At 34.7% G+C, this 23,998-nt stretch overlaps 1 protein-coding gene across 10 annotated transcripts in view; it reads right to left on the bottom strand.

Annotated features, from left to right (window-relative positions):
- The window catches only part of CDIN1 (CDAN1 interacting nuclease 1), a 213,998-nt gene that overhangs the window by 78,821 nt on the left and 111,179 nt on the right, over nt 1-23,998 (bottom strand). For 4 of the 10 annotated variants that reach the window (XM_079128732.1, XM_079128728.1, XM_079128724.1 and 1 more), the window contains 2 exons: nt 20,146-20,211; nt 19,458-19,581 (listed from right to left, as the gene is read on the bottom strand). In XM_079128732.1, the coding sequence (XP_078984858.1) occupies nt 19,458-19,581; nt 20,146-20,211 (190 nt within the window). Of the gene's footprint in view, nt 1-15,536; nt 18,595-19,457; nt 19,582-20,145; nt 20,212-23,998 lie in introns of those variants that run through there. The other 6 variants (XM_079128725.1, XM_079128729.1, XM_079128726.1 and 3 more) reach the window with 4 other exon arrangements.

Genomic DNA, 23,998 nt, shown 5'->3' with positions numbered 1-23,998 from the left:
ACTTTTTCAATCTCAGTGAAGTACACTTGTAGATAAGAGGTGTACGTGATTAAAAAAAAATCACTCCAACATAAAGTCATATGAGGAGGAAGAACTACTGGTGTATTACAAAAACACTTGGGTAGCATTTTGGGGGGGGGAGTAGGATCTTCTTCCTCTCAAAATGATGGGTGCATGCAATAATCCTTAGCACCTGTGTCATCTATTGCTTCTTGTATGGAAAAGAGTGTCATATTAATGATGTGGTATTGGACACAACCATGAGGTTTGAGTCTGAGTGCATTCCATTATATATTACCAAGTTGTATCTATACATTTACCAGTGTCTACTTTTCACTATCCATAGTAACTATTATGTGCCATCCTTATAATAAGTATATCCTCCTTTTTTAAAAAGTAGATACATGTTTCTCACAGTGGGAGCTAAGAGTAGAATATTTCAGGGGTTTAACACTCAATATATTGAGGTATTTACAGAACAACAAAAAATCTTTCACCTTTTGGCCCCTTTTATGAAAAATTTACTGGGTGCCTAATATATTTAATATTCAGTAGCATGTGAGAATAATTTTTATGCAACTCTGATAGTTAGAAAGATAGATAACTCAATTACCAGATCATCTATCAAAATATTCAGATGTATAAGAGGCTACTAAAAAGATTGATGACTGAGAAAGTCCACTGATTCTCTAGCCATCATATTCATGCATTTGGCCAGACAACATTTCTCGCTGCCTTCACAAGCAAGCTTCATTACCCATCACTCCACTGAAAAGAGTTTATTATGAGGCTGCCATCTTGGCAAGACTATTATTTAGATGATAAATGCTGAGGGGGAAAAAGTATGTCTACTTTCCTTTTTTTATAAGCAAAAAGATGAGCTTTTCTGACAGATAAAACAAACAGCATCTACATTTCTAATTAACTTAAATTTGGCAGATACAAATATAGGTCAGTTAAAGCTATGATGTTATCTTCAGTCTGAATTTTACCCTTAATTTGTAAAATGTAAATTAACTAATTAGAAGAAAAACAGCATGATTAGTGACAAAATGCTTCAGCTGGGTCTTTGCTTCCTGACATTTATGATCAACTATAATGAATTATTGCTTTTAAAAATAATTGATAGAATTTTCTTCTCACTATAATGAAAGAAATTTTACTATGAATTTATAAAAGAAGGCCAGGAACCCAGCAAAATGACAGAACTTTGTGGTGTACTTTATGAGAAAAAGATGTAGCTAGAAGCCCATAATATTAGAAACAGTTGGGTAAATTTATGCCTGTGTACTTACTGGTGGATTCAGAGGAAAGAAGTATGTAGATGTTGAATCACTAATAAATCCAGGTATAAAGACTGTTTTCTATATTCAAAAATATGCTTTAAACTGGGCTCTACTGTAGTTTATGTGGATTTTCTGTGTAATCAAACAAATACTGGGAACACTGCTGGGTTGGAGTTGCAGTGTTGAATAGGGAAGAGAAGAGTTGGCCTCTAGTGTTTCAGTAGTAAAACCTGTCACTGTTAAATAAAATTAATCCATGTAACATGTAAATAAAATTAATCCATGTAAGGGAAAAGAGGTTTTCAACTATTCCTACATAGATAAGGATTCTACAATCCTTATCTATGAGAATAAGTACATTTACAATGTCAGAAATAAATGTCAGTTAAAAATTACATAAAACCCTGAAAGGTAAAGTGTGCAGAAGTGGCCACACTTTGGCACAGCACAGTGTGTGTACCGGGTCTTGGCAGGTAGAGCAGGATGGGGGCTGTCAGTTATCAAAGCACACAAACTTAAAGGTCTGATATACACAAGGAATACCAGGTAAATTGGAGCTGAAGCCACATGTTAGAGTAGACAGAAGTGGAACATGAGTCATTGGGAGCAGGCACTTTGGTTTCCAGGTGTGACAATATTTGAAAGGATGGAGAAAATACAAAGAAAAATGTCTCAAACAAAATGGATGTCCAGGGTACTACTGGAAAGTTCAGAGAGTATGAAAGGCAGATGAATAGTTAAAACAATGAAGTACTTCAAAACTAAAATTCAAACTAATTTTAGTTATGCTACTAAAATACTTGGACAAAAGTACCTTACTTTCATTTAGCAGGCAGTTATCACATTTGGAGACAATCTGATTGAAATACTTGAATACTCTTCTTTTCCAATATTATGACAAATGCATAAAATTTCCCACACTTTGCAAAATGTAGTCTAAATGCCTGAAGAATATTATTGCATTTATTTTATATTGACTAGCTGTGGAGACAGCAGGACTATCTTTCTGAATAGCTGCTTGTAATTAAAAAGAGTATTTTTACAAAAGTATTAAGTTTATTTTATATTTTAGAAATTCATTAACAATAAACATTTTTCTTCCTGTCTTTATACTACTGTGATATTGAATTAAGAAATAATATGGGTAACTAATCAAAGCCCCACTTCACAGTATATAAATCTAACACAGAACATCACATTTATACATGACAGAAAAGTCTCTTGACAGGACTTTGGCCTCCACCTAACTCTTCAACCTCTTAGCACATGATATACCTACAAGGCAATTACTTCAAAAGCAACCTAAGATCTTCCTCTATGTACATTAATCTTGCACTTTAGAGGTAAGCCTCAAACATTTGAACTTCAATAAATTGGTTTCTATTATGAAGATAAGGAAAGACTATAAAACATATAGCATATAGACCTCATTTGTTTAGTTTTTCTCCTGCTAGCTATTAAAAATCTCCATTCACATTTGTCATTTTGAAAAACTAATTTAATTTTTTTAATTAAAAGCATTAATAGTTTCAAGATAGGTTTTCAGCTTGATGGTAACTGGGAGAAAAAGGGCTAGAGGAATTTAAAAAGCAATAATTTACATCCATTTAAATTCTTTATGATTTCTGCAGCAAAGGCAGCATTTCGTGTTTGAGGAGTGTGTTATCTGTGAAGAAAGGCAAATAGAGAAATGCAATGAGTGTCAGGTGTCCTCACCAAACCTGAGTCCCTCAGTGTTGCAGGAAGGTCAGACCCTTTCAGCACTGTGCTGGTGTGTCAAAACACGTCAACAAACCATCACACTGCGGGAAGAAGAATGACCTTTCAGTTCTTTATGTTTGGGCTGCCTATGGAGCTTTGGACGTGGGTATGCATGAATGGTTTTCCTAGCTGCTTGACAAATGCAACTCCCAAGGTTTCTTTCAAGTATGACTGTTAAAAGCTCTCGGTTCTTATATTTTGGTACAACTTTCTTAACCCACATAAGTCATGAAGGAAAGTGATATGAGTTCAACTAACTCTAATAGTGAGTTAAATAACTAGACGAACATTTTATAAATGTTCAAATGTGAGAGATACAGCTTGAGAGTAAATTTAGAAACAATTTAATTTGCTCTAAGAGCCATAAATACTGCTCATCAGTTCTCTAAACTTTATTACAGAAGACACATTATGGTTGCCTTCTTTCTCTCTTTATTAAAAGAAAGGCATTTCTCTACTCTCTCTGTGAAGAACCACTTCACCTATTTCTACTGCTGTTGATCCCTAAATCTGTTATGTCTGATCCATTACTTGGACTCCTCTTCCACAGCCCAGTTGCTTTTGGTCATCTCTAAGCATTCCAGCTAAACTTATTGCTAACCTATTTTTTTCCACTCCCAATTCTTTAATAACACCATTATTTGCCCCATCGCCAATATTAAAACCTCAAAATTACCTTTGTTCCATACCCCTCAATACATTTTATTAATGTTGTGTTGAACACTGGCCTACCTGCCAAATTCTGCAGATTATCTCCATAGTCTCTTTATGTTTACATGAACCTCTTCCATTTTCACTGCCACCACTACAATTTGGGATCTAATGGATTATTTCAACATGGGTGACTCTAAGAGAAACAGTGTTCCTATTTTGAGTTTCTTATTTTCACTCTGAGCACTGCTACCAGAATCTCTATCCTGAAGTTATGTACTGGTCATGGCAGACTTCTATTCAAAAACCTCCCCTGGCTTTCCAACTCTGTGAACTTGACCTGGGCACTTAACTTCTCCATGACTTATATGAAATGGGAATAAAATGCTACTATCTACTTCAGAGGACTGATATGCAGATTAAAGTAGATAATGCACATATGTAAGTGCTTACACCAGTTCCTAAACACAGTTGGTGCTCAATGTCAGCTAATTTTATGATCTATGTACACGCTTTATTTCCCTATTAGACTGAATTAAATTCCTTGAAGGCAAGATTAGATTTTGTTCACCTTTTTATGCCCTGAAATGCATAATATCCTGTCTCCACACAAAAAGAACTCAATAAAAATTCACTGAATTTAATCATGTATCTATGCTACTACTGACAGACCAGTTTGATAAAATCTGTTGCATGTGAAGTTTGTAGTGGTGAAAATAGTATTATTTCACATTAAAATAATGAAAGGCAACTGGGATTGATCAAATATTATAGGATACTGTTGAGTTCAATATGTTTACATAGCTCACCACATCATCCTTAAAGAAAAGGGGACAGTCAAATACCATGTCCCTGAATGCCCTGTTTTTATTCCCAAAAACCCAGCCAAGTTAAGGAAACAGTGAGAGCAAGCCTGAGCCAGAAAGTTCAGATGCATATTATTTTGAAGGACACTGGCTTTCTCTTATGCACAAAGGGGACTAGGCAAGTTAGTGTTGTCTGTAGAAAGCTATTTCTTGAATGTACACTATGATAGCTGCTCCTTGGGATGCTGGTCATACAAGCAAACTAAGCAAGCTGATGCTGATGATGTCACCACTTCTGCAGCCTAACATGTTAAACCCCTCTTAGTGGTAACTGACACGGAACTGAGGGCACTGTGAAGAGGAAATGTGTCACTCATCTAGCAGGCCACCACAGGACAAAGTGCCATGAGGGGCAGAGGCACTCATTTCTGGAGCAGAGTCCTGAGGGATGGAGGCACTGCTTGGTAAGGCACTATGAAGAACAGAAGTGCTATCAGTTCATCCTGAGTCACTGAACTCTTTAGAGTAGTCATTGATCTCTTGTAAGCTTTCCCCATTAAATCATATGTCTTAGATGCTGTCTCTGGGCACATTCTTTGGCCTTTTAGCAACCTACCCCACTGCCCTGGGACAACTGGGCTCTGGATGTCACAATGGCCTAATAGCCCACAATGAATGGTTTCAGTTTCATCACCTCCATTATCAATAAGGAGTGCTTTTAAAATACCATAGCTGAAGTTATCAAGGATGACCAAGATGGCTTCCTATTTGCAATAGTTGATGAGTTTTGTGAATTCTAAAAAAAAAAAAAAAAAAAAAAAAAAAAAAAAAAAAAAAAAAAAAATCCTCTTTACTAAATGAGGGGATTTTCTTTAATTTTAGTTGTATGATCACTTGGAATGAGATATTGGGATACTGTAAGGCTACATTTAAAATGGTGATGTGATGGTAGTTAGCACAGTTGCCAGTAACAAATGGGAAGGAAATGGCAAAAAGAATGTAAAAGAGAAGCAAAAAGGGGTTAACAAGATAACTTCATGGAAGAATACAATGTGAGAAAATAAGGGTATATAAAATCCAGGAAATATCTCAGTGTCCGTGATTCGGGTAGGACAAGGAGGAAATAAGAAAATGGAATTCACACAATTCTTAAGAGTAAACTATAAGAATATAAGGGAGCCAGCAAGAAACATACAAATGAATATAACTGGCTTGTATTAATGGATAAAAGGAAATCAAAGGAGGGATTTAATCTTTATGTGAATATGGCAATGGTAAACATCCTGGTTATTCTAGTTTCTAGTTGACTCTGGAAGTTGTATACTTACATGAAGCAGAATTTCTTTCTCTTTTACGAGTACAAGACATGCAAATTATATTAGTGATTCACTTTCTATATTTCACATGTGTGAGAAGGAGGGAAATGAGCAAGGGCAAACTAGAGCAAAATTCCTTTATAACCTGTAAATCACCTATTCCAGGAGATTCTTGAATGATATTAAATAGCAGAAGATACTTCGAAATGAGGAAATGTGTTCCTTACATGTAGAGGGACAGTAAAGGCATAACTGCTCAAACAAGGCTCTATTTCATCAAAGAATAGTCTGCATTACTTTACCCAAGAGGGAGAAGTCCTAATTGAGTGCTACCAACAGAGAATCAAAGAAAGATGCTTTCTAACAACCACATGCTCATTAATGAAACTTTGGTCTGGATCATACAAGCTTTCTGTTCCATTGGGCAAAAAGTATTGACTGAAAAGTCACATTCTAATCCTCAAAAGCCTGAGCAAAAGAGAGGCACAATGTATGAATGTGTGTTTATGTGTGTGTGTGTGGGGGGTGTATCAAAAGAAATATGGGGATTTGTATAGTACTTTTTCATGGCTCTTCTATTCATTTTCAATGATTAAGAAAATTTGTTTATGATAACAGTGAAATTTATAATATAAAAGGCATAAATAAGATTACGAAGTTAATGTTGAACAAGAGAAACTAGCTTATAATCTATTAAACTGTGTGCTGAACACTGTAATTGAGACACCTATTTGGAATCAAGATGGGGTAAACAAAGACTAGGTTTAACCTCCCATGGAAACAACCCAAAACAAAACAAAACAGATCACAAAACAATTTGTAAACACTGAGCATCAAGTAATGAAGGACTGAGGTCTGTGAGTGATGGGACACAAAAGCTCCAGCTGACTACTTGGAGAGATTTTCTAGGCTGTGATGCACAAAAGATGAACCCAGGTGAAGTTCAGTGCTCTCCCTGAGTTGAGGAGGTATAACTTGAGGAATGGGAAGGCCAAGTCACCTAGGGTTTGCAGGGCAGAATTCTGGAGATGTGAAGTGGGTCTTTCTCATATATACAGCTGAATATTGATCAGTGCGTGTATGTAAAAACATATAGTAGTCCCCCTTTATCTGCAAGGACTATATTCCAAGATCCCAGTGGATGCTTGAAACTGAAGATAGTACTGAACCATATACATAAACACATACAGTATACTTTTTCCTTATGCCCTGTAGTATTGTCACATAGTACCAGGGTAAATGGCCTTTCATGTTTTATGCCCTGGTGCCTCCTTTATGTTATTATTCTTGTTACTCTGGAACCATTATAAAGTAAAATAAGGGTTAGTAGAACAAAAGCACCAAAATACAATGATAGTCAATCTGACTGCCCAAGATGGCTACTAAGTAACTAATGGACAGGTACTATTTGCAAATATGCTGGACAAAGGGATAACTCACATCCTGGACAGGATAGATAAGGGTGGAATGCAAATTCATCATGCTATTCAGAACATCATATAATTTAATACTTATGAATTGATTATTTCTGGTATTTTTTCATTTAATGTCGCATACCATGGATAGGAAATGATGGAAAGCAAAAACATGGGTAAGGCTACTGTAGAAAACTTGAGTACTATTAATCAATTTAACATAGTTGACCTTTATAGGATGTCCACCACACTAAAGCAGAATGAATTTTTTCTTCTTCATTACATACAGAACAGAGATAAACATAATCTGGGTCATAAAACAAATCTCAATAAATTTAAAAGGGTTCAAATTTGTTTGATTTCAGTGGAATTAAGTGAGAAACCATGAACAAAAAACTATATGAAAAATTTCCAAATATTTGGAAACAAAATAACATTTTAAAAATGTCTATGGGTCAAAAAAGAAACCAAAGGTAGAAAGTACATGGAACCAAATCAAAATGAAGATGAAAAGTATAAAAACACTGAGATGCAGCCAAAGCAGTATTCAGAGGTAAATTTATAGCACTAAAAATGCCTATATAAAATAATTTCAAATCAATAACCTCTGCCTTCCACCTTAGAAAACTCACAAGAATAAGTGAAACTGAAATTAAGGAAAAGAAAGAAAATAATAAAGAATAGATATCAGAGAAGAAAAACTTTTCTTCTTCAACAGAAAAACAATCAAAAATTGATTCTTTTAAAAGACAAATAAAATTGCTAAACCTCTAGGAAGACTGACCTGGAAAAGAAGATACAATCATCAATAACAGGAATGAAAAAGGTAACATCACATATTCTGAACAAGTAATACATTCCAGAACTCTGATAAAATGATAAACTCTTTGAAAGACAAACTATCAAAGTTTGTGTAAGGAAAAAAAAAATAGCCAGAATCCTTGTAACAATTACTAAATTGATTTGTAGTTAAAAACCTTCCAACAAAACAATGCCACAGACATAGATGGTTTTACTGGTGAATTCTAAAAGCAACTCTGTACAAACTTTTTCAGAAAATTAAAGAGAAGGAGGGAATACCTCCCAACTCATACTATGAGATAAGTAATAAATAAAATACCAAACTAGACAAAGAATGTAGAAGAAGAAAAAATCAATCACAGATACATACTGCGTATGAATGCTCATGCAAAATTCTTGACAAATTTTATCAAATAAAATACAACAAAACATAAAAGGGTATTGCTTTATGACCAAATATAGTTTATTCCAGGAATGCAAAGTTTGAATAACTTCAAAAAGATGCAGATAAGCATTGAAAAAAAAATCCAACATTCATTTTTAGTTAGAAATTAGAAAATCTTAGCAAATTAGGAATAGAAGAGAGTTTCCTCAGCCTGGTAAAAGATATCTACAAAAAGCTACAGCTAACTCTATTCTTTTGGGGGGAGGGGGGACATACTGGGGATTGAACTCAGGGGTACTTGATCACTATGCCATATCCCCAGCTCTCTTTTGTATTTTTATTTAGAGACATGGTCTCACTGAGTTGTTTAGTACCTTGCTTTTTGCTGAGGCTGGCTTTGAACTTCTGATCCTCCTGCCTCAGCCTTCCATGTCCCTGGGATTACAGGCAGGTGCCACTGCACAGGGCTAGTTAACTCTATTTTTAATAGTAAAAGATTCAATGCTTTCTTCCAAGATCAAAAGCAAGGTAAAAATGTCTACTCTTACCATTATTCATTTTTGTGTAGGAAATTTTAGTCAGTGCAGAGAGGCAATAAAGAAATAAAAATTGAAAAAACAAAACTATCTTTATTGATAAATGACAGCACTATGTGGATAAATCCTGTGGCATTTACCAAAAAGGTGAAATATTAATGAATAAATTTTATAATATTTTAGAATAAAAAAATCAGTATATATGCATATATGTGTGTATATACATAGTATATATATAGGTACTAAATTGTATTCCTCTACAGCAGCAATGAATAATTAGAGAATGAAATATAAACTATCACTTCCAGTAGTATCAAGATAAATAAAATACTTTGATTTCAATGTGACAAGAAAATGTGTGGGATGATGTGTACACTGGAAAGTATTGAGTATTTCTGAGAAAAATGTTTAAAGATTTTTAAAAACATTGAAAAATGTTTTCCCCAAAATACCATGTTTATGTTTCAGAAGACTCAATACTGCTAAGGTATCATTTCTTTCCAAATTGATATATAAATCCAATCAATCCAAATAAAGATTTTAGCGGGCTGTTTCAGGAACTGATAAGCTGCTTCTAAAATTCCTATGGTAATACAAAGGACCTAGTATAGCGAAAAATAACTTTGAAAAATAATGATGAAATTGGAAGACTTAACGTGATTTGTTTTCAAAATTACATCACACTAATCAAGACAACAAGGAACTAATATAAAGACAGACAAATTCATCAACAGAAGAAAAAGAGAATTCAAAAATAGGCCTATTTGTATATGATCAAAAGTGAATGATAATTTAAACAAGGGAAAAAAAAGAAGTCTTCTCAAAAAATGGTGCCAGAACCTAGATTTTTACATGCATGAAGGAATTACAATTTGTACACTGTATCATATATAAAAGTCAACTGAAAATGGATGCCAGTCTTAAAGGTGAAATTCTAAACCATTCAAAAGAAAACATGGTCAAAATCTTTTTGATTTCTTTGACTCTTAGATACAAAACATACAATACCAATACCATAATCCACAAAAGAAAAAAAAAGATATATTGGAATTTACAAATTTAAAAAATTTTGATCTGTGAAAAACAGTTAAGTGAACTGAAATACAAGTCACAGACTAGGAGAAAGTATATGTAAATCAAGTCTGATAAAGGACTTATATCCAGCATGTTGAAATAAATAATAATAAAAGCATACTAAAACTCAATAATAAGAAAGCAACCCAATTATATGGAATCAATGATTTGAACAGGCACTTCTCCAAAGAAGACAATAAGCATATAAAAAGATTCTCAATATACTTTGGCACTAACGAAGTACAAATTAAAATGACATTAGGACACTATTACACAACCATTACAAAGTCTTAAGTTAAAAAGATTGACCATTATCAACTGATGGGGAAGATGGGAAGAAAATGGAGCTATTGTAAACCACTGGTGGAAAAGTTAAACAAAATAATTTGCAAAAACACTTAAGTCATTTCATAAGAAGGTAAATATACACCTACCATATGTCCCAACCATTTCATTTGTGGGTATTTACCCAAGAGTAATGAAACTATATAAAGGTTTTTACAGACTATTCATAGCAGCATTATTTCTAATAACCCAAACTGAAAACAGGTGAATGAGCAACAAGTAGCAGTATGATGATGCAACTGAATACTCCTCAGTGATAAAAAGGAATACAGAGCAACATGAACTAATCTTGAAATAACCACGCTGAGTTAAAAAAATCAGATAAAAAAAAAAGAGTATAACTGCATTTATATAAATTACTAGAAAATGTTAACTAAATAATAGTAAAAGGTCAGTGATTGCCTGGTATAGGGAGAATTGAAGGTGCTGGAAGGATTATTTTCAAGGGGCATAGGGGAAATTTAGGGCAGTAGTTAAGCTCACTATCACTATTATGGTGATATTTTATGGGTTTATACAGATGTGAATCTTATCAAATTGTATACTTTAAATGTGGGCAGCTGATTATATGTCAATTACACCTGAATAAAGTTGTTTTTCAATGTATTATTATATAGTTAAACAGACTTATTCTTTACTTGTAGCAATTGTGATTCAGCATAAATTATGAACTACTTAAAATTTAAAACAACATATTTCTTAATAAACATTCTTTTTTTTAAATTTTTTCTGATATGGGGAATTGAACCCAGGAATTCTTTACCACTAAGCTACATCCTCAGCCCTTCTTCTTCTTCTTCTTCTTCTTCTTTGAGACAGAAACTCAGTAAGTTGCCCAGGCTGGTCTTGGACTTGTGATTCTTCTACCTCAATCTCCCAGTCACTGAAATTACAGGTGTGTGTCACCATGCCCAACTTGAGAAATATTCTTAACAAAAAATCTTCAGTCTACTTATAATCTGAATTCAACTGGTATTTAGACAATACAGTCAGATTTAATGTCTGCCCCGTAGATAAACAACCAAACGAACCCCCCCCCCCCAAAAAAAAAAAATACAAACCCCATATTCGTAATTCTGTGGAATTCAAGAACCACAAATTCAGGGGTTATTATGTTCTAGATGTGTGGGTATATATCACAGGATTTTATGTTGATTCCACAGATAAATAATTTGAATACTGCATAGGCTATTGAGAAAGCAAGAGAGAACACCTGGCCATTCTGTCCAACAACATGGAAGTTAATATTTAAACCTCATAGGCTACAGAGATTTTTAGCTTTAGCCTAGTGAACCCATTAACTGACCACTAGTATATTCTAACAGATTTCTCATCAGGACTGACACAGGGCTGTATGATGGAGCACAAAGGGCACTGGTGTAGAGCTCAGATGGAGACCTGGGTTTAGGTGCTGACTCTGCAATTTGCTGCCCAGCTCTCACTCTCAATCCCTCAAAGGCAGAAATCATGTTCCTATGGACTAACACAGTGCCTGCAAATGTTTACTGATCTGAATCAATTTTCCTTAATAAATCAATTATTTTTCTCATCAAGACTCTGTTTGGAAGAAGTTAGGCTGAGAATGCTGGGCTAGCTGTCAAATTAAGGCTAGATAAGAAAGAAGTTTGCTTCAATGGCAGGTACAGATCAGCATTATCAACTAAAGTTTAAAAAAAAAAAAAACCCAAAATTCCTAAAGGTCTAGGCCCTACCACATACCAATTAAATCAGTTCTACCAGATAAAGCCCACATCAATGTTATGAAAAAGCTCCCCAGTGAAGTTTAAGAATCACTGCCAGAGACCCCAGGACATTTTATCATGAATTTCAACCTGATCTTTATGATTCTAGAATTAGTCTCAGAAATGGACTCTAGTTTTGGATTCCTGACTCTGCTCCAGACATCACTTCCTGCTAATGGCCTTATATTCTTTTCTCATCCTATTTGGATGATCATGATGGTGTATTTCCATTCTTAGGATAACCACACAATCCTTTTTTGTTGTTGTTGATTTGGTTTGAGGTAACATTTCTGAACCATATGTGATTCATATTAACTCTACCACAGTAAGTCAGCAGGAAGAATCATCTTTTCAACAATTCTTTGGCTCTCTGGATTTATAAGAAACTGGTCAATATATTTCCTTCATAAAAATCTTAAACATACCTAAAGGTAGCTATCAGTCTGGGAAACCAATTCATTGACATTTCCTTATAGATCTGTTTTTTTGTCTTTTAAGTCTTTGATTTAAATCATTCCAGTTTCCCAACAATCATCTCTTAATTGCAAATACCACTGTAAAGGCCTAAGACAGCATTTCTATTTTTTGTTCAGTTTTGTATCTAAAGACATCATTGAAAACAATGAAGGATGGCAGAAAATACAAATAAATTCCTTACTGGAAAAAGTGGTGTTATTTACATTTCAGATGCAGAAAAATGGCATTTAACCATTATGAAAAATCATTCTTATGAAAGTACTAAATATGCAAAAAATGCTTCCCTCATTCTTATCAAATATTTTGAGGTTACTCTAGCTAATAGCTGTGTTGAAAATTTGTCTGAAACAATGGGATACCAATATCTCACAACCAACTCCACTAGGAGAGATGGAAAAGCAAATTGTTATATTTTACCTTTATACAAGTCCTCTTCAGTGCATTTGCTAATTATTAGTCAATCTGTCTCTTGTTGCTGATGACTACTTGTTAGTATATGGCAGCAGCGCCTTCTAAGGCTGCTGTAATTGAAGGTTGCAAGAGCTTCCATTGCTGAGGCACACACTCCAACTTAAGACAGATGTGATCAGCCTTATTTTTAACAAGACTGAAATAACTGGAAATCTGTGATTTGGCTAATTGCAGGCTTCCTGAAAGTATCTTAATACAGGAAAAACTTTGGTCATCCTCTGAAAAATACCTTCCTTAACTCTAACTGCTTGGCAGTCCCATTCTAAATGCCTCTCATTTCAAGTTATCACAGACCAGAGAAAGCAATCACTAGACCATTGAGTAAATAACTGATCTTTAAAAAATACTTAGAGGTAAGAAATGAAGTCAAATCAATTTTTGTGGCAGAAGGTATTAGCTTAGCACTGCCTCTAGGAGAGTAGACTCTCTGGAGCCAAAGGTTCAAAAATCTGACAGATGGAATTTGGCTCTTAATTTTTTCAGAAGTACATCAATGTGATCAAGACCATATTTCCTCTGGTGCTCATTTCTCTCATTATCTAATACTAGTACAAGAAATGGCTTTGGAAGATATACACACTAGCTTTCTTTGACAATGTGTCTTATACCCAGTCAAGAGGGATCCATGCCCTGAAGTTTTAGAAGGTTCTGCTCTGGTCCCACTCCCGTTGTAACCCAACACAGATAGGGTGAGGAGTCTATAGGGACAAGGGAACATCTCTACCTGATAACTGCCCCACCCCCACTTCTAGGCTACACTCCATTTAGCAGGAATTTCAGAACTTCCTGATTAAATAACTCTGAGACCATTCCCAGGGTCTGCAGTCCCCTCTCTCAGGTTCATCTACCTGATAACTGGGCAGAATAGCAGAATGTGCATCTCTGGCCTAGGGCAGTGGTTTGTGGGAGTGTGCATGAAGATTGGATGTGTAGACGTGGGTGTGCTTGACTCTTTTCTACGTGGAATAGAGAGCAGGAAGAGAAGAGTGGCAGGTTGTGCAGAGGGGCCACCTATACCTGCACAGCAATAAGCACCCTGAAACTGGGAATTCTTAGTGCAAATCTAAAGTTCCAAATATTCATGTAGGATAGAATATATCTTACTTAATGTCTGTTAAGTTGGTATATAACTTTAAATATTTAGACACATGGTATACCAGGCGTATACCATGGCCCCATTCCACACATCCTCTTCCGAAACTCCTGAGAGTTCTCTACTTAAGATTTCAAGGCATTTCATGTAAATTTCAAACCAGATAAGTCTGACATTTTTGGAAAGCAAATAATCAACATAAAACTATAAATATTTATTTAAAAACTTCATAAAATGCATTTGCCATTTGGGTACCAGTAATTTTCTATCTTAAAATTTCTTATGTAAATACACTTATGCTACCTTTCTCAAAACAGATCTGCAAAAGCTTTACACACCTGAAAAAAATCTATAAAACTTTTTTAGAACAATTTTTCTCACTGCCCTTTTGAGGGGCATGTCCCAATGGGGGAAAAAAAAAAAATGGGTCTAATAAGGTTTAATGTTACTATGTCTTATATAATCCTTACCAGTTGATCTAAAATATTGTTGCCTGTCAAGTGTGAGTAATTTGCATAGTCATTCATTCAATAAACATCTACTCACTACCAACTATGTTTCAGACATTCTTCCAACTTCTGGCCATTCAAAGATGGATAGAACAAATAGATAGCATGGAACTCAATACTGAAAGTCGCAAATAAACAAGCAATTACAAAGTTTGATAAGTGCTATGAAATAATTAGAACTAGCAGGGGCATCAAACCCAATCTTAGAATATAGGCAAATTTCCCAAAAATACGTCAGCTAAGTTGAATGCTGAAGTTAACTGAGTAGTTTATTTGGCAAAGAACCAATTAAAAACATTTACTCAGAAGACTTCTAAATTCCATCAGACAGTGATATGGAGGAAAAAAAGACAATGAGAAAACAATTTTTGTTGATTGTCAGGCACCATGAAAGTGCTTTACATGCACCAAACAAATGATTTTCACAACAACAGGGCAAGGAAGGTATTATTAAACCCATTTTATTGAGATGAAAACAAGGACTCTGGAAGATTATCAAGTTACTCCCTGTGACGGGAGCAGAAAGTTGCATGATCTGGATTCAAATCCAGTATTCCTCACATTACTTTAAGGATCACAAAGATGTAAAGTCAAATTCCAAGAAAAGTTTGTCTCATTCCTTGCAGTCAGTCAACTCATCTTTCTCAAGAAATATATCTACAAACTGCACTCCAGCTTTTAATATAGTCAACTCTGATGACAACATGCCTGAGTGTGCCCAGAACAGCAGACGGAGGGTTTGAATTTGCAATAATCATTTACATGTTATTGATGGGTAGTTGTTGGGCACACACTCTGTGCTCCGTAGCATTTGGTTCTTTCTAGGTCATTAAAAGTTACTCAGTATTTTTATTAAATGGGTCCAAAAGTTAAGTGGAGAGTTTCTTCTGCTTCTCTGAAAGGCCATATGTTAGAAACCATGTATCTGGCCATATAGAACTGGTTTTCTTCTCCATCATTATCTCAAAATTATGTTATACCTAGTAATGTAGGTCAAATTGTCAAAGAATTCACTCTGGTTAGACATGTACAATAAGAAAGTATTTCTGTGTTGATTTTCCTAAAAAAAACCTTTTCTGGTATCTCTATATAGTTTGGGACTATATATCTTGATATAATTGCTACTTCCTAGAGTTACTCTATTTCTTTTGACTCTGTAGAAGTTGAGACTGAAGAATTTTGAGGAGTTATTTAGTTAAGCTTCATACCTGCGATGGAGATCTGCCTGTAAGAGAACCAGCTTATGTATCTTAGTCAATATATTTGATTTTGATTGTACTGCAAAATTAAAAATTTTCAAGGAGAATTGGGCAGGGCAAATTTCTGAAGTTTTAATAACATAGTAATGAGGGACACACTATATAGAATAATTTGAAATGTAATGTAAAAGGAAAAGCTCTTTTAAAGACTTTTATTCAAATAAGCAAATTGGTGCTTTTATAAATGATCCCAATTACATTCTACTCATTATTTCACAAAATGTATTATGAAGAGCCCAACGAGGAAACAGATAAACAACTGCCCAAGAGGGTTTTCTATTTTAGACTGATGGTAAGGGATGTCCCTCTGTGGAGTGCAAACTTGAGTGGAGCCTTTAATGTTAAGAGAAGAATTTTATGTGGAGATCCAAGTAAAGAAAATTCCTAGCCAGAAGTATTAGTCAGAGAATAGAAACAAGGAGCAAGGTTCAAGAAAGATTAAGAAAGGCAGTGTGATGGAAGAAGTAAATTAGGTGGGGGAAGAGAAAGAAACGTGGAGATAAATGGGGTTAGAAGAGAGAAAAATCATGCAGAGGGCCCCTGAATATCACTGTAAAGAGTCTGGATTTTATTTAAATGTATGGGAAGCCAATGGAGAGTGTTAGTAGAGAAATAACATTATATGATTTGTATTTTCCAAGACAGGGGAGACCACATAACTGTAAGAATGAACCAAAGTCTAGTCTGAAGGCTAGAACAACTGCCCAAAAGGTGACAACAGATGCTGAGGCAACAGCAAGCAAGGCAGTAAAAAATGACACAGTGGGAGGTGTGGTGAAGATGGCACTGGAAGAACTGGCTGACATATCCATGATAATGCTAGGTTTCTGAGTTAGGTCTATGGGAAAATTCTGGCACCATTAATTGAACTGAAGGGAAATGGGAGACTAACAAGCTCGGGAGAAAAAAATCAAGGGGTGAGTTTTAGACATATTAAATATAGACATCTATTTAATACCCAAGAGGAGATTTTGAATGGACAAAGAAATTTATACTCAAGGAGAATATTAGGGCTGGGATAAAAATTAGAAGATACCAAAATAAAGGTTATACATAAAGCCATAGGAGCCAATGAAATTCCCAAGGGATCATCTTGGGAATGAGCGTAGGTGAAAAAGGGAAGAAGGGTAGACACTGAGTTCCAGAGTCCTCCAACCTAGAGACTGGGAAAAGGAAGAAGAGCCAGCAAAGGAGACTGATTATGCTGCTGGCATGGTGGAAAGAAACCCAGAAAAAAAAGACATTATGGAAGCCAAGAAAAAACAAAATTAAGAAAGAAAGAAGTGATCTGTTATGTCAACATTGCTGAAAGGCTCAGTTATGAATATCCATTAATTATGAAAGAAAGTTCTTATAGAAATATTAATACAAAAATTAGAGGCTCTGTAGTTATTTATATTGGAAAATGGGCTTACAGAAAAAGCATTATTCTATAAATATTAACTGAACCATCACATAATAAAATTTAATCTTTAATTTGAAAAGAGTGTGACAATTGTATTACATTAGTTTTTATGTCAACTATAGCCTCATCACAAGAATAAAACAATTAGTCCAAAAGTCAATCAAAAGCCTCCTTTACAGACTACCTACAGGTAGGAGGGAATTTCTTCCAACTCTGAAAAATTTCATCAGCTGCTATGTGAGCTGTGTTGAGGCAAATATGAAAACAATAGGATCCCAAACTTTCAAAAATGGAGACTAAGTTCTCCTATCAAAATGCTCCCTTGTCTAGTTGTATATTCAAAGAATAAGTTCAGGGAATGTTACTCAACAGTAGTTGAAGTAACACATCATTAGAAGGTTAAAAACAGAATGCAACAAGATAATATTAAAATCCAACCCAAAGGAAACTATTAAATTGTCTATCCCTCAGACTCCCTCCATCCACATCAGGAATCCATAGGTCTATCACACAGGTGACTAGATTATTTAATATGCTGACAAATGGTGAGTGCCAGGCACATAGCAGGCCCTCAGTAAAAAGTTGAATTGTTTTGAAATTAATATATGCTTCTAGAATTTTTAAGAAAGCTCTTCTATATGGGATTCAATTTATAACTGTTCCTCAGAAGAGACTTGACCAGTTCCAAAGAGGGGGAAATAGTCTCAATGTATAGTCTCAATGTATACTGATTTTACTCATTTTTTTAAATCCTCTGGCAACCTAAACTTATGTAATTTCATTTTCTTGTCATTGCTTTTCCTATACTATCAAAAATGATGCTTTCTTTACTATTTCAAACTAATCATAAAATTGCTAAAAAACTAAAATTCAATTTGCCACATTACTGCTAATTTGAATAATGGCTGAATAAAACATGGGAAACGCTGAAGCAGCATTGATTTCTAAAACATTTTGCACTTTCCTCCTCCATCCCTGTAAAGTAAAGCTCGGATGCTACGCGCAATTACACAAGAAAATCAAGAAAGCCATTACATTCAGCATTTTGTCATGATCATTGTTACCATGGCAAAAAGTAGGCTTAGTTTAGCACAGCTGCTACAGGCGAGGTCCCCTGGCCTTTTGTAAAGCTGAGTAACAATATAATGCCAAATTCCATAGGCTGCCACTGTTTCTTTTCCAGGACAAGGCTGCTGTCCATAGATGCTACTGTCTCATTCCTTAATGCTCTGGGCCAATGTCATCTTATTTCTGTATTCTTCCTGTTGGTCAGTGACCAAAGAACATAGTTAATCTAGGAAGGTTACCACTTGACATATATCCTATTCTAAGGGGCAAAAATATGGGGTGTGACAACTTAGGACTGCAATAATAGAGAAAGGTGAAGTCTGAATGGTTGCATTATAGAGGAAAATAGCATTGTGCTGGAAATAGTGCAGGCTTGGGAGAGAAATAAATGCAGGTCCATGGTAACCAGCTCACTGACATATTATTTTCTTTCTTTGAGAATCAGCTTAGTTATTTGCAAAATGGGGAAAAAACCAACTTCCTTGTTGAAATAATCTACTGTTCAAGTTGGCACATGGTAGGTACTCAATAAAATAGCATTACCCTCACACTAGCTTTCTTAATTGCTCAGATTTTCATCTCTTCAGGAATGCTGATATAAGTTAGTAGGTAAACTGTTTTATGGTATTGGAAGGTAAATTATTTTCATCTTTTATATTTGGATATTTTCCTCAGAGAGTTGAAGATAAATTACTTTTTATAGTCTCAACAGGAAGTATAAATTTCACATCAAAATGATAAAAACCCAGTATCTATATCATAATATACACATCTTGTTATCCACATTTTAAGTGACACCAATATTATCACCATAAAATAGGAAATAGAGTCTATACTAATTGTGACCTATGCATAGATTTTTTTGTTTCAAAAAATGAAGAAACATTATGAAAGCAGAGAAGTTTAAATGATCTGAAATGAATACATTAATCAAGACCCTATATTTACTTAGGAAAAAAAAGGCTACTAGCATTTTTACCAGCTAAACAAAATATTTTTCCTAATGAGATTTCAGCTGAGTATCGTTTATCTTGAGAGAAAAATAATGGGACCTTACCTATTCCAGTAGCTCCAGAACTGGTCATGCAGGTAGGCGTGGTGGCTACATTCATCACCAAATGAGGCTTTGCTTTCAATCCAGTGAATTATGTGCCCTTCTACAGCTAAGGGACAAAGCATTACTAATACATGGTGAGGGGAAGGGAAGATTGAAAATTCTGAACTCTGCACAGGCCTCTCTATGCTTCACGTTAATGAGCAGAGGGTTAGCCCTTACCTTCAACTATGGATGTAATTATAAAACAATGCATTGTGTGCGTTAGTCATAAGAAACATTTATGCTACAATCACATGCTTTTATTTTTATCACACTCTTCAAAACTCCCTTCCTAGTTCTGAGACTGCTGTTATAGAACAGCAGTTCTATAACTTGACAAGAGGCATGTCAAGCAGACCAAAGTGAGTCTGGCTGTTCAAGAAAACTATTTTAAAAATTCTAAAGTTAAAGAAATGAGGTGAAAATGGCACCCATTTCTTAAACATATGTATAATTTTAAGACACAGATTCTTTTTAACCTATTATTTTTCGCTATTTCAAAATAATCTTTTCCAACTATTTCAACCATACAGGTAAAGTATTATGAAACTAATCTCTGGTAAGAATTGCTAATACTAACATATTAAAGGAATGGAAAACATATCCCCTTTCCCTATAAATAAACAAATAAGTGAGTTTAAGGACTTACCAACTGGAACCTGTAAAATAAAGTCTGGTGTTTTGTCATAACCCTTTGCACGAAGCTGATCTTCATCTACAGGAAGAACAAATAATATTACTTACAACAGTATTCCATTAACAAGACACCAATATAATTGCTTTTCTTTCTTAAATATGTGTAAAAATTACTAATGCAGTCATACATATCTTTCTTATGCATGCAATACAATGTCAGAGTAAATGATTTTCTTAATAAACCTGAAGCACAAATACAAAATGCTTCTTTGTTCCTTTTGCACTTTTATGTCTTTATTATAAACATCATTAATCCACGCTGTCAAAGAGCTACCTTTTTTGTAATTGAATATACTCAAAATAAAGATATATACTTAATGACTGAAAAAAAAAGGATTTCACTACTATGACCATCACTAAGGTTATCAGTTAATAATGATAATTTACAACAAGGCCCAAGCCCAGTGGCCATTATAATTATGAAACAAATGAATTCATTAAGGCAACTAAGAAAGTTTAGGTTCGACTAGTGAAACTATTCCTACACACAAGAAAAGGACAATATTACTAGAAAGAATTAATTATTTGCTTAATTCCTCTGGCATGCTCCTGTTTGGGGCATTTTATTATTGTTTTACGACTAACAATATGTAATTTTGAAAAGCAAACAGGCTTTAAGATTTTTTTTCCTAAGTCCGTTCAATTTCTTGATCCACTGTAAACATCAATGATCCATTCAGAAGGAAAGGAAGAAGGAAAATAGGAAGCTTGACAAAGTTGAAAAACTCACAAGGTGTTTGATTTTAAATTAAAAACAAAGATCCTTCAATATTTTCTAAATGCTGTCCTTGACTTCTAATGGCATTACAATGTGATTTCAGAAATGGGGAGTTCTCCATTAGATTTTGGAGTGACCTGGTCATTCAATTCCAGACATGGCTTTCTGTCTTCACCCAACCTCAACTAATGGCCCAACCAAGTAACAAGGAAGGCTGTGTGGTCTCTTAACACCTACTGGGCTGTTGACATTGCCATGCATCCCATTCGCCTTCTTGCATCACCTTTGATTAAAATTAATGGCCCATTCCCAGTGTTGGGTAGCTTATTTCCAATCCATTTGTCAGCCCAAGACAGTGGTTTCATGGCCAACATTCAGAAACTCTGTTTTAGAATACTCTTGTGTATATCTTGAAAGGTCAGCACTTTAAACGTAAATAACCTTTAATAACAAGACACATATTTAAAGTAGATATTAAAATAAATTTTGTTAAAAATCAAAATCTTTACCCAGATTTTGAAAGACTGATGCCAGAATTTGAAACAATCTTCCTTCCTTGAAATATAAAAAAACTGCAAGTAAACTGTTCAGATAATGAAATATAAAGCAATATTAATTTTAAAACAAGAGAAACTTGAAACTGGGCTACAGATGAATAAGATTAGAAGAAATTCTATTATCTAACTGTACTCTAACCACCACAACAAGAATATTTAATGGAAAAGGCATTTATTAAAATCAGCTCCACTGCCTTGAGCTGATGTTTTAGATAGGTGATGAACAGTTTTAAAAGCTGGGTTGACATTAAAAAAGAGATTAATATTTTATTTAAACTATCCTAGCTTGATCAACCTTTGCAGATGCTAAAATCTGTTTCAGAAAGAAAAATGATTATGTTTCTGACAGCAGCTCAAAACAAAATTTCAAAGGTCACCAAGCAATCCAAATGTACACAGAGAAATCCCTTTAAAAGCAGATACACACTTCTGTTCACTGCACCAAAATTACTAGTACAATACCTACAATTTAAACTGCATGACTTGCTTAATGTGAAACTTAAAAACCCAAACCCAATCCCTAAAACAGAACATCAAGTGAGGCTAGGAAATTTTTCTTTTTGTGGAGAATTTCAAAATATCACTGATGCATATTGTTTCTCTCTCACACACACAAACACACACATAACTCTCCTTTTCTCCTTCCCTCTTACTCACCCAATATGAGGTTGATCGAACAGTAATTGCACCCACAGGACAGCATCTAGATGTCTATGTCATCACTGGTGATATTAGACTTCTACTTTTTATAACGAGAGGTTATTTTAAACATCTGAAACGTTCCTTCCTGTATTTACTAAAACTCTCACTGCCTTACCTTCCCTGTTTCAACCTTCATTGGTTTTTTCATTTTAGTTTTCCTATAAAAGGAGGAGGGAACTTGGCAAAGTTCAGAGGAAATAACAGAACAAATATAGGAAGCTGCATTTGTGAACAGGTGGCCTTGCTCACCTGCTCTAGGAGAAGTTTCTATCACTGATCACCTCTTCAGAAGATTTTTAAGGTCAGTCCCACCCATACGACCTGATTTCCTGGCCTCTGCTTTATGCTTCTTTCTAGGATCCTCAGGCCTTTAAAGATTTCTTACCAGTAAGATCATTATCCAAACCACTGGGTAAAGATTTTAAATTGGGCTGACATGTCAGCGTTCAACTTTGGGACCTTCAGGTCATGCACCTCAGTGATCAGTTCATGCTACATCCCTTCATCCTTGTTATCCTTGTTCTGTTTGCTCCCTTGTACTGTCGTGCATGGGCCTGCCTTTCACATCCTGCACTTGATGCTGCTGCTCTGAGGACAGGAATCTTTCCTTTTCATTTTTTAATGTCCTATATATTGCCCCATTCTCACCACCAGCATATTCTCTATATGCATTTAATGCTCAAAAAGGATAACTGAATAAAATGCAAGTGTTATTAAGAATAACTATGATTTCTACAAAGCTTACCTAGACTGGTAATAGTTTTCCTTCCTATTTAATAACACTGTGCAGAGACAAAGCACACAGGTATGAAATTTGGCCCAAAGTTCATTTTATTTGATAATTCCTGCTATTAGTTTTCATCTTTGGTCCTAAATGTCTGAACCTCAGGTTCATCTCATTTGTAAAGGAAGGGACTGGGTCTCTTTTGTTAACACTGATGGGAAAGCTCCCTTTTTTTTTTTTTCTTTTTTTCTTTTTTAAAGTCAGTAAGTCGTTTGACAACATTGTACTTAAGCATTCCTGAAAGTCTGAGTAGAATTTCTCCACAAAACCCAAGCTGTGTTTGGTTCTACTGTTGGGTCATCTCTTTGGTCACTTTTCCAACGTCTTCTATGGCTACTAATATATTCAGATTTTTGTCTCTTCTATACAAAATTTTTCAGTTGATATTTTCTTTGAGAATCATGCATTTCATACCAATTCTTAAGAGTACTTTCACATATATTTGAGCTAAGTAGTTAATTTTGATTCTTTGAATTTCCTATCAGAAATGAGATGTTTAAGTAATCTATTGTTTTCTTCAAGAAAAAAAGATCAGAATTTAGAAAAACGTAAGAATAATATTAGCTAGAAAGGGAGGTGATTAGGACAATAATACAGAGCAGCACTTTTAGTATAATTTCTCCCACAAATCAACTTCTAAATTCTGCATTATACCTTAATCAGGGAATATAGCAGATATGAAGTAAGGCTCTTCTGGTTTAGGTATATTATTTTTAAATCCAATATAATTTGAAACTACTAAGCTCATTAATGTCCTAGTTCAAGTGTTCACCATCAAAATGAATATAAGAATATTATCACTCAAAAGCAGATTTCTTAGTCTCCAGGAAAAAAAATAATGTAGAGTTCTTAGATAATGGATATCTCATGAAGCACAGTATTTCTGAGCTAGTAAAGTCTTAGAGTTACTAGCCCAATATTCCAATTTATTCATAATAAAAGTGGCCTAGAGAAGTTAAGTTACACACCAAGACCTCGGCTTCTCTAACTGTTACAGATACAGGATAAGAGCCCAAGTCAACCAAGCTACAGTTTGTCCAGAGGA

The sequence above is a fragment of the Sciurus vulgaris genome, assembly GCF_902686455.1.
Source record: "Sciurus vulgaris genome assembly, chromosome: 2".
Classification (NCBI taxonomy): Eukaryota; Metazoa; Chordata; class Mammalia; order Rodentia; family Sciuridae; genus Sciurus; species Sciurus vulgaris.
Note: the sequence above shows the minus strand (reverse complement) of the source record. Positions and strands in the feature narration are given on the sequence as shown.